Source organism: Schistocerca nitens, chromosome 11 (assembly GCF_023898315.1).
Source record: "Schistocerca nitens isolate TAMUIC-IGC-003100 chromosome 11, iqSchNite1.1, whole genome shotgun sequence".
NCBI lineage: Eukaryota > Metazoa > Arthropoda > Insecta > Orthoptera > Acrididae > Schistocerca > Schistocerca nitens.
In genome coordinates, this window is record NC_064624.1 from 113,455,856 (window position 1) to 113,473,759 (window position 17,904).

General features: G+C 43.9%; 1 protein-coding gene across 1 annotated transcript in view; it reads right to left on the reverse strand.

Moving 5' to 3' along the window:
* Positions 1 to 17,904, reverse strand: part of LOC126212687 (uncharacterized) — an 82,602-nt gene that overhangs the window by 50,038 nt on the left and 14,660 nt on the right. The window contains exon 2 of the mRNA XM_049940103.1: positions 930 to 1,503. Within this exon, the coding sequence (XP_049796060.1) occupies positions 930 to 1,492 (563 nt within the window). The 5' untranslated portion in view covers positions 1,493 to 1,503. The remainder of the gene's footprint in view (positions 1 to 929; positions 1,504 to 17,904) is intronic.

Genomic DNA, 17,904 nt, shown 5'->3' on the forward strand with positions numbered 1-17,904 from the left:
GTCGGTATGGAAAATATTGGTGATTATAATCAGATTTTAAAAGCGGTTTGGAAAATTTAAAATCAAAGAAGGCATAAGGTATAGACAACATTCAATCACAAGTTCTAAAATCATTGGAGGAGGTGGCAAAAGGTCTATTCTCACTGGTGTGTAGAATGTATGAGTCTGGCAATATACAATCTGACTTTGAGAGAAATATAATCATCACGATTTGGGAGACTGCAAGAACAGAGAAGCATGAGAATTATCGCACAATCAGCTTAACAGCTCAAGCATCCCAGTTGCTAAGAAGGATAATACACAGGAGAACGGAAAAGAAAATTGACGTTCCGTAACGTTCATAGCATTTGTGGTCCTGGCGAAAGCGTTCGGCAATATCAAATGTTGCTAGATGTTTGAAATTCCGAGAAAAATACGGGTAAGCCACAGGAGAAGTCTAGTAATTTGCAATATGTACAAGACGCAAGAAGGTAAAATAACAGTGGAAGACCAAGGGCGAAGTATTCGGGTTAAAAAGGGTGTCAGACAGATGTAATCTTTCGCCTCTACTGCTCAATCTATATACCGAAGAAGCGATGACAGAAATAATGGAAAGATTGAAGAGTGGAATTAAAATTCAGGGTGAAATGATATAAGATTTGCTGATGACTGATTCCCTCAGTGACAGTGAAGAAGAATTACAGGGTTTGCTGAATGAAATGAACAGTCTAATGAGTACAGAATATGGAATCAGAGTACATCAGAGAAAGGCGAAATTGATAGAAGCAGAAGAAGTGGAAACAGCGAGAGACTTAGCATCGTGACTGACGATCAGTAATTAGATGACGTTAAGGTGCTATGCAATGTAGGCAGCAAGGAAACGCTTAACGAACAAAGCAAGGACGACGTCAAATTCACACTAGCACTGCCAAAAAGGGAATCGTGCTTACCTGGCTTCTGCTGGTGGCTCACTGAGCAGACGGACGACTTCGTTGACTTCTTGTGGATACTCAAGCACAGCGTCCGCCCAGCCCCGCGTGGCCACCACCTGCAGGTGGTCCTTTATGAAGGCGACGGCAGCCATCGTGGCGTCCGGGCACGAGTGCCTCACTGCCCTGACGGCCGTCGCCGCTGCGGTCTCGACGGCCAACTGCGAGATCAGCTGCCGCTCGCAGGCAGCCTTCAGGGCCGACAAGCCGTACTTGTCGGCCGCCGAGAGCAGCTGGGCGGCCGTGTCGGGCAGCTGGGGGGCCTGCAGGGTATACGCGTAGGCCACCAGGAGCCTCAGCACCGGGCCCTCCACGTCTTCGATGCTCACCTGGCCGCAGCTGGCCTCCGGCATGTCGTGCGCGAACATACCTTCGAACACGGGGCTCGCGGCTGCCAACACGGCCCTGTGAGCCGCCACCCTCGTCTCGCCCGCCACCAGCGTCACCAGGGCGTCTTCACCCCCGTCTACCAGGGCGGCCAGGGCCTCGGTTGTGTTGTTCTGAACCTCCGTAACTGCCGACATGGTGGGTGGTCCTGAAACACAGTGACACTGAGCAGACCTCACACTGCACCCTCAACACTTGTACGAGGCGCATGCAGACCTGTATGAAACAACAGCTGTGAAAGTGTTGTCCACCCTAAACCAATTGGATTGTCACCAGTTTCCTTAAAATGACAAGGGTCCATACTGCTTCGCGATCACCTAACGTTTGTAACTACCACTGCGGTGCTATGATAGACTGCTTTCACCTTCTAAAAATGTTATCGTTCTCAGTCAAAATATGGTTTATTTATGTCATAGCAAAATAATGGGAAAGCAACAAACTTCTTTCAGCACTAAAGTTACAGGACTTCTATTTAAATCCAAGCTCGTGGCACCTCAGAAATATTTTCTTCCTCCTTATCTCGGGTTCCTCAGATCCGTGACACCTGATCAGAAGCGGGGTACATGTAATGCAGAAATAAGTTTCCTCGGTGAATGTCTCAGGGTAGGCACGATTAAACTTGACCGGCCATGGTGGCCGAGCGGTTCTACTCGCTTCAATCCGGAACCGTGCACCTGCTACGGTCGCAGATTAGAATCCTGTCTCGGACATCGAAGTGTGTGATGTCCTTAGGTTAGTTAGGTTTAAGTAGTTCTAGGTTCTATTGGACTGATGACCTGTGATGTCAAGTCCCATGGTCCTCAGAGCCATTTGAACTGTTTTGAACCACTGTAAGAGTCTAAATTCATTGGTATCTTTAACTCTCCTTTGAACAGATCAATATCTGCATCTTCTTTCTTCAGAAAAAGATGCAGCGGCCACCTCCATTGTAAAGAATGCTGCATAATACAATCATAAATCATGTCGCCATTTTATCCGAATGTTGCAAGCTATGATGTACCCAGGTATTTCCAGGTTGAGCAGTTTAGGAATGAAACTCGTTGCCTCCATTTCCAGAACATGTGTTGTGGAACTTTCTCACAAATATATATTTGTATCTCCTTTTGGCGTGGACGTCTTTGTATAGCATCTTTGCCCCACAGAACGTTCAGATACTTAATAGACGACAGATACGTCATGGCTAAACCAAAGTAAGCTCTATCACAGCTTCGACATCACTCTTTACTCTCCTGGTCGTATGAGGGGCAAACGACGAAGTCAGTGAAATAGTTCCACACCCTACAGTGTAAACTGGTTTCCGAAATTCAGACAAGTGGGTTTCGCGAGCATGGCGTCCACTTTTTTCGAAACGTGGCGAATCAGCACCTCCATTCCACCAGCGTAAAATGTCTGCCGGATTGTTACGGTGCCAGCGGAGTGCCTAAGAATTTGTCCTAAGGCTTCTGTCACGCCAGCTCGACGTGGATGGAGACGCCGAGGCAGTGCTGTACAGAGCATAGCGCCGGAGGTCAGTGCAGGGTCGCAGGCCAACACGTACACTGCAGGCTTCTGGAAGCCACCCGACCAACCCAAGTCTTCCTTCCCCATCCCTCATTAGTTGTACATTTGCTTCCGTTTTACATCGCTTTGTGGTTCTTTCGCCTCCCCATTCCATGTATGCACTCAATGTTATAGGCTCAAAACTTTGGACACTGGCGTTGTAATCGCATAATGAACGACTTTTTACTGTTGTTTACAGGTATTGTTACCGTATTTTCCTACATCCAAGTGGTGCTGCATGTAAATAAACGAAGTGGTAAAAGCTGTAAAGCCGTTTACATTTCCATACAGTCTTCGAGCATCGATATGTTCCTCGTCTAAGAAACAGACGTCATTGTCTTATAAATCTTTAATGTATCCTGAGATCAGTTGTGTAGTATTCTACTTTATTGTGACACTCACAATGCGACTGTAGTTTACACTGAGCTTACACAGATTCTTTCACTCAAACGGTTTTCTAGGTAATCACAAATTTTCCGAGATACTGAGCGGGATCGTGTCTGAATTATTAGTAGACAGAGAGCAATGGTCCCGATCACCTTCAGCATATTTTGGAGAGACAATCTTCTTACGTGTCTGCGCCATTTAACCGGCAGAGAAACGTGTGTGAAATGCAAGTAGTGGACTGGATATGCAGGGCGCGGCGGTGAGACACTCTGGACTCACATTCGGGAGGACAGTGGTTCGACCACACACCGTGCAGTGGTCTGCAGCAGGTCTGCAGACAAAGGGCGAATGAGTGGATGTGGCTGCTTGTCATTTGTGTCTTCTGCACCGGTTTTCTGTTTGCTGTCCACCCACACAGGTTTTTCTTCATAGATTGTCTCTCAATAGGAGTGCCGTAATGGTGCCCTAGAAGAGGCATGACCTTTAAGGTAGCCCTACCGGTCTTCATTACCGAATGTTCCACAAATTGCAACAGATATTTAGCTGTCTGTGTGTCATTTCCCAGAAAAACCATGAGGAAGTGGTCTCATTTCGTCCATCATTAAAGTTGTTTACAAGCTTTCCAATGAGTACGACGTGCATTAAACTACTTTTCAATATTTGTATAACTTCCAGTGGTGGCGATGTTTCCTTCTACAGTGTAATTTCTGTGTGTGGGTCACAAGTCAGAAACGATTTCACGGTGCCATCAATTTGGAATCATTACAGTCGCCTCATCAGTATGAATTGCAAACTTCTTTATTCTTTTTCCATCGAAATTCGAAATTAATCAGCAAAAGCACTCTACGCCCTCTCGAAGGTTTTTTATTAATGAGTAAACATTTGGCTGAGCTTTTGATACTAATAGATCACTTTCTTCCACCCCTCAGAGGCGTTTTCGATGTGATGGGGCCTTCCACTGTAATTGCACGTGTCTGATGGCATCTGGTCTTTATCAACCAACTGGTCCAGAAATAGTCAAATAATCGACAAAACTAATTTTTCAGACAGTATTTTCTGAATAGACAGCCAACAATGATCCAATATTTCTAAGACAATATATCGTACTCCGGATAGATTGTTAGGTAACAATGTCTTTCTACGTTTTTCTTAAGAGGGGACTTCTTTCCACGTCGTTGATTAAAATGAAAATTGCAACTCGTAATCTCTGGTTCAGGAAAAAAATTTCCAGCTGATTGGAATGGACATTCGCAATTACCAGAGTCATTATGAGAGAAGCAGGGTTCCATCCGAGCACATTTTTATTTGTTAAGTAATAGTAAATATTAGGACTATATAGTGTGTGTCAAATAGTGAGATGCATTCTGACTCCTAGCATGTGCACAATTGTCTTTCATGATTCTAACGAACTGTTAACAGTGGTTAAATTGCGCTCTGTGCAAAATTCTGCCAGGCAGCTTCCCCTTTCATTCCCTTACTTCAGTTCTTTTCTCCTCCAACTTTCTTCCGCCTCGTATTGTGCCTATCGATTTCGAGTGACTCATTACTAGTTTTCATCTCGTTTAATGATCTGACCAATTTCTTTTCTCTCAAAAAGCATTTCCTTAATCTCTTCGTCATTTTCGGAACCAGTTGACGTGCAAGCCAGTACTTCTGTAACTGGTTTGGCTGCGTGTCTGTCCTGGCTGTGGTAACAGCTTCACTGTGCGATTGATAGCAGCTCAGATATCAATAAGATGTTACTGTTTTCGGCCGAGAACGATATTAAACAAATTTCCAGTGACCTCAGGGAGAAATCTAAGGAGGAGCTATTCTGAAAGACACGCATTTCTTGCTACCAGATGCTGAGAAGAAGACAGGCATTGTGAAGAATCTAGCGACACCAAGATCAAGGACCCAGATTAAAATACGTAAGCACAATCATCGTCCAACTGAGCTACTTACAAAATTACGGGGGCATTCGATCTGCAACGCTACACTTTTTTCTCGGCCAAATTCTGGTGGAAAAATGCGAAATTTGTGAGACATCGTGGATAATTTCCACTTCAGCCCCTAAAGCTTCATGAAATTCCAACAGCTGACAGCACCATATGTAGCCTCCAAAATGGCGTCCGTAAAGGAGGTGCGACCGAAGCAGAGAGCTGTCACCGAGTTTCTTTCGGATGAAAACCATAGCATCGGAGATCTTCATATCCGCTTGCAGAATGTCTGAGGCGATTTGGCAGTGAACAGAGGCACCGCGAGTCATAGTGGGAGGTGTCTGTCAGTGTCAGAAGAGCTTACTGGTGATCAACGCCCGGCCTAGCAACGTCATCGTCGCAGCAAGGTTGTGCATATCTGGCCGACCCCCGCGTGTCGGTCAGCTGCAGACGGCTGTGACTCCTGCGATGTGGGAACGTGCTCTCATTCAAGGTGACCGGTGGATCACTCAGAGCTGAACAACCCGCATCTCGCACCTTCCGACTTCCGTCTGTTTGGTCCAACGAAGGATTCACTCCACGGCAAGCAGTACACGGATGATGGGCAGGTCATTGATGCAGCGAGACGTGAGTGGCTGATCAACTGTTTACTCACTCTGTCAGTTTTATCAGTTTAATGGAACAACCAGATGAAACTGGCCATGTCACCTATATGAACACTTTTTCAACCACTCTCTGGGTTTGTAATGTAGCTAATTATTACGAATTGTCATCTTACATCGAAAGCGTAGCTTACCACGGAGCTGGGAGGAGAGCAGAATTTTTGTTCTCACGCTGGCACAGCTGATTTCAGGTGAATAACTTCAGTACTTTCGGAGATATAAATTTTTACCTAAGGGACGACTGATGGATTCATCTATAGCATCAAATGAAACTACAACCAGAAGTACAGGTCCATAAGATCTAATTATCTGGAATTTTCTTTAGTTTCATTAACACAGATTTCTGACTAAATAAAAAGTACTTTGGAAAATAATTATTTCATCCTGTTTTGGTTATGTAAGTGTTTTGCAGGGTGTTGGAATTTTATGGAAATTAAGTAACTCTATTGTAAGTAGGCTGTTTATGTTTTCTTATTGGCAATGTTACGTAGCGCTCTGTATGAAAATCACTGGCTGTGCTGTGTGCAGTCTGTGGCTAGTTTGCGTTGTTGTCTGCCATTGTAGTGTTGGGCAGCGGCAGCTGGATGTGGAAAGCGCATAGCGTTGGGCAGTTGGAGGTGAGCCGACAGCAGTGGTGGATGTGGGGAGAGAGATGGCGGAGTTTTGAAATTTGTCATGAACTGCTATATATATTATGACAATTAAGGTAATACATTGTTTGTTCTCTATTAAAATCTTTCATTTGCTAACTATGCCTATCAGTAGTTAGTGCCTTCCATAGTTTGAATCTTTTATTTAGCTGGCAGTTGTGGCGCTCGCTGTATTGCAGTAGTTCCAGTAACGAAGATTTTTCTGAGGTAAGTGATTTGTGAAAGGTATAGCTTAATGTTAGTCAGGGCCATTCTTTTGTAGGGATTTTTTTGAAAGTCAGATTGCGTTGCGCTAAAAAAATATTGTGTGTCAGTATAAGCACAGTCATGTATAATTTTTCTAAGGGGACGTTTCATATGTCGACCCTTAGCCAAGGATACCTCACTGGAATCTTCTGATTTTTTTCTTGTAGTTTGTGTAATTAGTGTAGCTTTTGTTTGTTGCTAGCGCGCAATTATAGAGAAAACTTCCTTTGTAGTTGCAGTCTTTCATTGTTGTACAGTAATACAGGTGTGGCATGCATGTAGATTTGCACCAAGTATTTCGCAGCTGCAATTAACTAGATATTATTTTCAGTGCTATGTTAATGTGTTCTCTTATTTTTGCTCTTCAAATTGTGCTTTTCTGTGTTATCGTGTGAAATATTGTGACAATAATGGCGTGTGAAAAACGTAACACTAGGCTCCAAAGCAAACTGAGAAATAATAGTGACGACGAGCGTAGCTTATCAGCACCACTGTGTAATGAATTAACAGACATTCAAATTAGTAATTTGGTAACTGTGCATAGGGAAATGGAGCGGGCGGCAAATAATGGTGTAGACAGTGAAACAGGTAGTGAACAGGGAAGCATTATCGATCGATCAGTCGGCAACAGCTCGCCTCAGGAATCCGAAATGACAGTAAACAATCTCTCAAATACTGTAGATTCAGGTTTTGGGTCCTCACCGTTTTCTCAAATGAGTCAAGACACATTTGCTTCTTAGATTTCAGCAAAGCATTTGATACTGTCGACTTCGACATCTTACTAGCCAAACTTAGCTGTTTAAATTTCTCACCAAGCGCAGTGCAATGGTTTCGCTCATACATGACGTCTCGTCAGCAACGCGTCCTGTCTGGGAATATAAAGTCACAATGGCGGCAGGTAGTGTCAGGCGTTCCCCAAGGCTCAGTATTAGGTCCCATACTCTTCTCTCTTTATGTCAATGATGTGTCATCGGTCCTGACCTATTGCAAATACCATATGTATGCTGATGACCTTCAGTTGTATCTAAGTGCGAAACTAAGCAATCTCAAGAAAGCTATTGAAAATTTCAATACTGACCTCGATGCACTGTCAAAATGGGCACAGGACATAGGTCTAAAACTAAACCCATCTAAAACCCAAGCGGTACTTGTTGGTCACTCTAAGCTCATTAGCCCAAAACATCGGGAATCCGTACCACCTCTTATCCTAAATGGAACAAATATTAAATTCTCTTCCTCAGCAAAGAGTTTGGGAGTAATAATAGATGAAAATCTAAATTGGACAGAGCACGTAACTGCAGTGTGCAAAAAAGCATCAGCATCCCTTCATGTCCTACAAAAATATAAAAAACTCTTCCCTTTCGATCTGAAAAAGAAATTAGTACAAACGCTTTTACTCCCAATCATTGACTACAGCGATAGTATCCTACAAGGCCTCTCTCAGGAAATTTCGCGACGTCTGGAACTGGTCACGAATACCTGCGTCCGATGTATCTGTGACGTTTGGCTTTTTGATCACATTTCACCACCATATGCAACATTGTCCTGGCTGCGTGCAGACAAATGCAGAGATTTCCATACACACTGTCTCAGCTACTGCCTTATAAATGTAGACTCTCCCACATATCTCTCCTCGTCATTAACGCTTATGTCGGAACAACATGACAGAAACACACGTTCCCATCATAATAAAATCTCCTCTGTTCCACAGCATCGCTCAGTCACCTTCTCCAAGTCCTTTACAGTAGCGGGAACCCGACTCTGGAATAACCTCCCTCGTTATGTTAGAGAACTTAAAAACATGTCCGGCTTCAAAAAACAGTTAATGACGTATCTACTTAAGCAACAGTAATGCCTTCCTCTGCACATGAATGCACTTCACCTCATTACTTCCCTCTTTCCCCCTTCTCAAACCTCCCTTACCCAAAACTCGCTATACTAGTAAACATCTACTTTACGCACCAAGATATTAATGTACATCTGCACAAACCTTCATTACTATTGCCAATCTTTCCCATGTTTGTCATTATTATTTGATTTTTTTTTATTACTGTTATTATTATTGCTTTCACCATAATCTGTATGCATAGCACCTGATGTAAAAATACTGCCAGCATTTACTTTATTAGGTCTTAGTCACTACTCTTTATTCATATTGTCACTAGAGTAAGCTAATTTTCTCATTTCAACTATGTTCATGACGTAACTCTGATGTGTGAAATGCTGCATGTGTGGAACACTGGTCCGATGTAAGAGAGGGCCTGATGGCCCTAATCTGATCAGGTTAAATAAATAAATAAATAAATAAATATTACGACCATGTGCTCCCTCTGAACGTCATCACGTCACCAGCGCACACAAATGCAACTGTGAGGCTACATAAACGGACGGCTGTGTGTCTATCAGACGTCAGTATTCGTCATTTAGTTTTTTTTTTCCTGTATGCTGACATCGTGAAGTGATTAATGGGCAGAACCACTCACAACAACAGTCAGTGCCCATTCTGACACATACGATGCATTTCATTATGCACTTAGTCGGGGATCTGCGATTGTGCAACACTATTGCATTGTAGGTAACATATGAGACACTTCACCCGACTAAAAACCAGGACGGCCTTCCTGCTGAAAAGGACACACGCGAGATTCTCCTGTCCTCCGGCAAAGTGGCTCTGCTTCCCCACTCTAACCACCAACCTCCGAAAACCATGCAGTCCTTAAAGGACTGCTTAAAACCTGTTCGTGGCTCAAAGTCAGATCCCTCATCAGTGAAGAGCCGTCGAATGACTAAGCAGTTGAGTGGAAAAAGCTAGTCAAGAGGTATCAATTACATTTACCAAATCACCCAAGAAATGTCTGAAGTACGGCAAGCTGCAATCATTCTGGAGTGTTATACATGTGAGAAACAGATTTCCTCTGGAAAAAATTAACAGCAGCTACTGCACCTTACAAACACATTTTCTTTTGCGAACTTCCAACATGTTGCAGTACCTTAGGGCAACAACTACTATTCATCAGTAGCATAAAAAAAACAGTCCAAGTTGCAAATTTTTACTTTTTATTCATTCGATGACCAGTTTCAGGCCGACGCCCATTTTGAAATCGTCTTAACAAAATCGGAAATGACATTTCCGAATGTTTCAAAAATGTACTACGAACAATGGGTCTCGGCCCGAAATTAGTCATCAAATAAATAAAATGCAAAAATGTGCTACCTTGACTGCTTTCCCATTTTACTCACTCTTTTTTGCCACAGACGTTTTGGTCGTAAGTTTCTCTGTACAATAAATGCCTCTGAAAAACCTACACGAGGCAAAATTCTAACTTCAATAAAAGTCAAAGGGAAGAATCGTTAATCTCACGAAATAATCTTGATTCGACTGCCGATGTCAGTTATTTGAAGTGCACACACACACACACACACACACACACACACACACACACAAAGTAGTCTTGCCTCACCTGGGTTCGGCGAGTTCTGGAACCTGTACAGAAAAATGGTGTAGACAGCAACATGAAGATCATGTCCGCCCTTTTTATTGCTCACGAAAGCCACACATGCATGATGTACCACCACACAGCGAGACCTTCAGAGGTGGTGGTCCAGATTGTAATACCTCTAATACCCAGTAGTACGTCCTCTTGCATTGATGCATGCCTCTATTCGTCGTGGCATACTATCCACAAGTTCATCAAGGCACTGTTGGCCCAGATTGTCCCACTCCTCTATGGCGATTCGGCGTAGCTCCGTCAGAGTGGTTGGGGGGTCACGTCGTCCATAAACAGGCCTTTTTAATCTGTCCCAAACATGTTTGGTTGGGTTCATGTTTGGAGAACATGCTCGCCACTAGTCGAGGGATGTTGTAATCCTGATGGAAGTCATTCACAATATCTGCACGATGGGGGCGCGTCCATCAAGACGAATGCCTCGCCAATATGCTACCGATATGGTTGCAGTATCGGTCGGAGGATGGCATTCACGTATCGTACAGCCGTTACGGCGCCTTCCGTGACCACCAGCGGCGTACGTCGTTCAGACTGACCTCCAAACACGTCTCAGGTGACTGATTGAAGGCATATGCGACACTCATCGGTGAAGAGAACGTGATGCCAATCCTGAGTGGTCCATTCGGCATGTTGTCGGGCCCATATGTTCCACGCTGCACGGTCTCGTGGTTGCCAAGACGGACCTCGGCATGGACGTCGGGAGTGAAGTTGCGCATCATGCAGCCTATTGTGCACAGTTTGAGTCGTAACACGACGTCCTGTGGCTGCACGAAAAGCATTATTCAACAGGGTGGCGTTGCTGTGAGAGTTATTCCGACGCATAATCCGTAGGCAGCGTTCATCCACTGCGGCCTGAGCGAGGCATGTCAGACAGTTCCTGTCTCTCTATATCTCCTCCATGTCCGAACAACGTCGCTTTGGTTCACTCCGAGACGCCTGGACACTTCCCTTGTTGAGAGCCCTTCCCAGCACAAAGGGAAACTACATACAACACGAGCCGTGTACCTCCTTCCAGGTGGAATGGCTGGAACTGATTGGCTGTCGGACCCGCTCCGTCTAATAGGCGCTGCCCATGCATCATCGTTTACATTTCTGGATGGGTTCGGTGACGTCTGTGATACGATATCCACAGTGAACGTCTATCTTCAGGAGTTCTGGGAACGGCTAAACTTTTGGTGTGTGCGTGTGTGTGTGTGTGTGTGTGTGTGTGTGTGTGTGTGGTGGGGGGGAGGGGGGTTGTAGTTACACTCACCGCACGTGAGAGCTCCCATGAGAAGTGAGCCATGGTAGGACAATGAAACATTTGTGAGGACATGGGGAAGAGTAACAGTGAACAAACCATTAAAAATCGCATTTTAATTTCCACATGAGAGGGTAAACGTCGTTAATTGCGTTCAGTGTTTACATTCCACGTCACGAACTTCGGTCAGTGTGGGGACGGTGTGCATCGGCGGCAGCCTCGTCAGCTCGTCACGCCTCTCCTGGACACGCGCGGCCCCGCCTCTTCCCTGCGGCGCCACGGACAGTGTTGACGCGGCCCGCGCCACCGGCAGAGTTGAGGCGCGCCGAGTCACAGCCTCCTGGGCGCTACGGACGTGTGTACACGCACAGCTGTCTTTCCGCCCTGTTCTTCTCGCAGCTGTTCAGTGGTCTGACTGTGTAGTTCGAGAGTGCATGTTGCTGCGTTCGCTCTCTGCAGAATCCGACTTACGTTCCTGCAATTTCGTCAGTTTTCTTGTTTTCTACGTGAGAAATGTCACGTCGCCGTGGTTGCACAGATAAAGAAATCCTGGATATGCGCACTAAGAGCGACAGTGGGTGTGAATTATCTGACGTTGCTAACAGTGATGGGTCTTCAACAGAATCTCGAAGCTGTAGTCCTCAGCCATTTACGTCAGAGGGGAGAGCGAGAATTACAGTCAGCAGTTCCTCTGAATCCGAGGAATCAGAAAGCGACAGTGAAACGGTTCAGAAAAATGCGCAGTTACGTGACACATTTGACTGGAAAGAAACCGATTTCCAGCCATTAAACCATTACTTCGATGACGAGTTCAGGACACAAATACCAGATACTGACCCAAACATTCTTTCATTTTTTTGTGATATTTATGTCTCAAGAACTTTCAATTTATTGCAGACGAAACAAATTCGGTTTTACGTTTACACCAGAGAAAATACTACAGAATCTGAATTCTCCTGGGTCGGCCGGTGTGGCCGTGCGGTTCTAGGCGCTTCAATCCGCAACCGCGTGACCGCTACGGTCGCAGGTTCGAATCCTGCCTCGGGCACGGATGTGTGTGATGTCCTTAGGTTAGTTAGGTTCAAGTAGTTCTAAGTTCTAGGGGACTAATGACCTCAGCAGTTGAGTCCCATAGTGCTCAGAGCCATTTGAACCATTTTTTTGTGAATTCTCGACTGTCAAAATGGAAATGTATCGTTTTGTTGCTGTTTGCCTTCTGGTGGCGCAAGTTCAGAAGCTAAAATTAACTGCTTATTGGTCCAGAGACACTTTTGAACACACCAATTTTCAGCGAAATTATGTCCCGAGACTGTTTTTGTCTACTTCTGAGAATCTTACACTTCAGTGATAAAACTCTGCGAGTACTGGAAGCGACAGTCTATTTAAAATTGGGGCTAGTGTTGGCAAATTTCGTAACATTTCGTAATTCATGTCGCCCACATCACAAGATTTGTATAGACGAAGGTCTCTTGCTGTTCGAAGGACGATTATCTTCTAAGCAAGTTATTCCAAGCAAGCGAAGTAGATTCGGAATAAAGACATTCGGACTGTGTAACTGTCACAGTGGGTATATTTCAAATTTTATTGTGTATACAGACGCACCAACAGAAATTGAGTTCTACAAATTGCGACGAAGTGGCAACTCTTATGGGACCATATTTGGAACAGGGTCATATTCTGTATGTCAATGACTGGCTGGTACTGCAGCCGGACCTGTTCCTCTGGCTTCACATCATGGTACAGCCGCATGTGGCACTGTTCGTGAGAACAGGCGTAACATGCCAAAACTGGAGACGAAATTAAAACGAGGAGAAACTGAGTTTAGGTCCACTGACAAGGTCCTTGCTATCAAGTGGTGCGATACGAGAGACGTGTACATGATGACCACAAGTCACACAACACGAATGGTTGAAACAGAGAAGACTGACAAATACTGACGAAAAGATAGAGAAACCGTAATGTATTGTAGAGAACAATTCTAGTATGGGTGCAGTTGACCGTTGTGACATGTAACTGAGCTCAGTGGAATCAGCGCGTAAGCAGTATTTTTTTCACATTCTGGATTTGTGCATTCTAAATGTTCATGCTCTCCACCGGTGGTAACAGGGCGAAAACTGGCACCCGCAGAGTTTCACCTTTCTCTCGTAAGGGAGATTGTAGAAAAATATGCTACAGAACGGAGGAAAGCTGGTAGAGGAATCTACTACGATGACAAGAATCCTCTGCGATTCACACGGAGACATTTCCAGGCTGTTGTGAGCGAACATTCGCAGGAAAGTATGCTAATGCGCAGATGCGTGGTTTGCACGAAACAGTAAGTGCGCCGGAAACTAGAGACCGATGCAAAACTTGCAACGCTCCATTACGTGTTTGAGACTAATCATACAAAGAAGCATTACTTATCATTGGGAACTAAATCTGAGAAAATTTATTCACACTTCTGGATGAATCACTAAAAAAAAAAGGCAAAAATGTAAAAAATATAAACCTATTTTTATCTCCGCCAAAGCCCGGTAGATGCAACAGGTGTAAAACTATTTAAACGAAGCCTGACTTCTTCATATGTAGCAGTTTACTGGCAAATGAACGGACTTGGTGATTGAGATGGCGCAGTATCTGTACTATGAGAAATGTAATTACGCCGAGTACTTTGCGTCAGTATAACAAAACCCTTCATTAATCTGCATACGGTACATTTAAATTATTAACACGTAACATGGACACTTATATTCTTCCATCCTTAACAGTACAAATGTATATCACACTCGGTCTACTTGTACAACAAAACATGTTTTCCATAACTGATTTAAACGGCTTCGATCAACGAGAAACAACACGCCAAAGTTAAAACTTTTCTCTGTGCGATATTTCTTGCTACTTTGCCTCTGTTGTCGGTCAATACTGAAAATTAAAATCTTTGTTCTGGGGAGGGTGGGGGGCTTAAAATTTGTTGTTCGAATGAGAATGGCTTTGAATCATTAATAGAAAACTGTATTTGAAAAACTAGTGTAATACACCCTGCTTTCATCTTTTCATGAAAATCAATTTTCGACTAATTTGTGGATTATTGGAAAATAGTAGGGGAATAAAATTTTTTTTCCTTATCGTGGTGCAGTCAATCTATTGCACTCTAAATTTCATTTTCATCATGCGTTCACACTACTAGACATGCTAACCCGAAGTTTACATTGTTTTCGGGCCTGATTTTCGCGCCCAACTTTCATTCCAGTTGTACAGCTTGGTATGTTCTATGGAGCACAGTTTCTTTTAGCAAAATCGGAATGAAAATACCGCATTTTTGACGTTTTTACGAAATCCTCAATTCTGTGCTTAATTCATTCAGTACTAGAAAGTGCTTTGGAAATGTAGCTTTGTATTTAAGAACCTTTTGTTGTTAGGTTACTACATGCCAAATTTCACGTTCGTCATAGCATTAGTTCAGGAGATGCAAGAAGCCAAACAAATTTTTTCGAGTGCCTAATTTTTTGGCCGATTTACCTACAATTTTCTGGCTGAATATGGCTCGTAAAGTTCTTTTCATTATTGTTCTTACGAGAATGCATAAAGTTGTTCAAGATGGCCGGCCAAATTTTATTTCTTTACAAAAACGATTACCCGAGATATTACAGCTAAAAGTCGGCACAGTTTCACGCTGGCTCTGCGCGGGCCGATCCGGTTAAAAAGCTGCGTGCGTTAGTTCCAGTACGTCTGGGAGCTAAACAGTCTCATTTCTCGGGCCAAATAACTTCACTCGGCTCCAGGTCAGTTCTGTTGGGTTCTTACTGTAATGGTACAATAGCAAATGCAGCATTTGTATGCTGTGCGCGATGTTGTGAAAATGATTGTTATTCCTGTTTCTACGACACACATCTGTGGCATAGAACAACGGACACCGTGCAAATAAGGAGTATTCAGCTTCTCATTTTTTCACTGAATAATTATGTTTTCCCAATTTGTTAACTGTCTTTCATAAAATATCGATAGTTGAGAATTTATAATTGAAATGAAATTTCGCGTGCAATATGCAATTAAAAATAAGTTGTGCATCATTCATAAAAAATGATGAATTTTACAAATACGAGACGCAAGTAATTCAAATTGAACGAGAAAAACCTGCCCGAGGCAGTACTTGAACCAGTGAACCATGTATTGCAATAATTCACCAAGCCATTACGCCCCGCTGTACATTCACTATTAGTTACGTTGTAGCTATATGTGACAGTCCCTCGGGAAACTTTAAAGCCAATTATCTCTGTGAATTTATGACAAACAGCAAGAACAGCCAATTTATCGGCACTTTTTACCCGTGTTCCACGCGCGCGCCTCACCACGCAACAGGAAGCAGCCTCGGCCATTTCCGTACTGCGCGGCAGTGGGAGCACAACGCTGCAGGGGCCGTGACTGCACACGACGTTTGAAATAAAAACTACGTAGCTAAAGCGTGGTTAAGAAAAACGTTGCTGGCTGTTAATGCGTTTGAATATCTTCATGTGCCTTGCCGTTGGTGGGGAGGCTTGAGTGCCTCAGCGATACAGACGGCCGTACCGTAGGTGCAACCACAACGGAGGGGTATCTGTTGAGAGGCCAGACAAGCGTGTGGTTCCTAAAGAGGGGCAGCATCCTTTTCAGTAGTTGCACGGGCAACAGTCTGGATGATTGACTGATCTGGCCTTGTAACACTAACCAAAACGGCCTTGCTGTGCTGGTACTGCAAACGGCTGAAAGCATGGGGAAACTACAGCCGTAATTTTTCCCGGGCGCATGCAGCTTTACTGTATGGTTAAATGATGATGCCGTCCTCTTGGGTAAAATATTCCGGAGGTAAAACAGTCCCCCATTCGGATCTCCGGGCGGGGACTACTCAAGTGGACGTCATTATTAAGAGAAAAAAACTAGCGTTCTACGGATCGGAGCGTGGAATGTCAGATCCCTTAATCGGGCAGATAGAAAATTTAAAAAGGGAAATGGATAGGTTAAGTTAGATATAGTGGGAATTAGTGAAGTTCGGTGGCAGGAGGAACAAGACTTTCGCCGGCCGCGGTGGTCTCGCGGTTCTAGGCGCGCAGTCCGGAACCGTGGGACTGCTACGGTCGCAGGTTCGAATCCTGCCTCGGGCATGGATGTGTGTGATGTCCTTAGGTTAGTTAGGTTTAAGTAGTTCTAAGTTCTAGGGGACTGATAACCACAGCAGTTGAGTCCCATAATGCTCAGAGCCATTTGAACCATTTTGAACAAGACTTTCGGTCAGGTGAATACAGGGTTATAAATACAAAATGAAATAGGGGTAATGCAGGAGTAGGTTTAATAATGAATAAAAGAAATAGGAGTGCGGGTAAGCTACTACAAACAGTATAGTGAACGCATTATTGTGGCCAAGATAGACACGAAGGCCACGGCTACTACAGTAGTACAAGTTTATATGCCAACTAGCTCTGCAGATGAAGAAATTGATGAAATGTATGATGAGATAAAAGAAATTATGCAGGTAGTGAAGGGAGACGAAAATTTAGTAATCATGAGTGATCGGAATTCGAGAGAAGGAAAAGGGACAGAAGGAAACATAGGTCAATATGGATTGGGGCTAGGAAATGAAAGAGGAAGCCGCCTGGTAGAGTTTTGCACGGAGCATAACTTAATCATAGCTAACACTTGGTTCAAGAATCATGAAAGACGGTTTTGTATACATGGAAGAACCCTGGAGATACTAAAAGGTATCAGATAGATTATATATTGGTAAGACAGATTTAGGAACCAGGTCATACATTTTACGACATTTCCAGGGGCAGATTTGGACTCTCACCACAATCTATTGGTTATGAACTGTAGATTAAAACTGAAGAAACTGCAAAAAGGTGGGAATTTGAGGAGATGGGACCTGGATAAACCCAGAGAACCAGAGGTTGTACAGAGTTTCAGGGAGAGCGCAAGGGAACAATTGACAGGAACGGGGGAAATAAGTACAGTAGAAGAAGAATGGGTAGCTCTGAGGGATGAAGTAGTGAAGGCAGCACAGGATCAAGTAGGTAAAAAGACGAGGTCTAGTAGAAATCCGTGGGTAACAGAAGAGATACTGAATTTGATTGATGAAAGGAGAAAATATAAAAATGCAGTAAATGAAGCAGGCAAAAAGGAATACAAACGTCTCAAAAATGAGATCGACGCAAAGTGCAAAATGGCTAAGCAGGGATGCCTAGAGGACAAATGTAATGATATAGAGGCTTATCTCACTAGGGGTAAGATAGATACAGCCTACAGGAAAATTAAAGAGACCTTTGGAGAAAAAAGACTACTTGTATTAATATCAAGAGCTCAGATGGAAACCCAGTTCTAAGCAAAGAGGGGAAAGCAGAAAGGTGGAAGGAGTATATACAGGGTCAATACAAGGGCGATGTACTTGAGG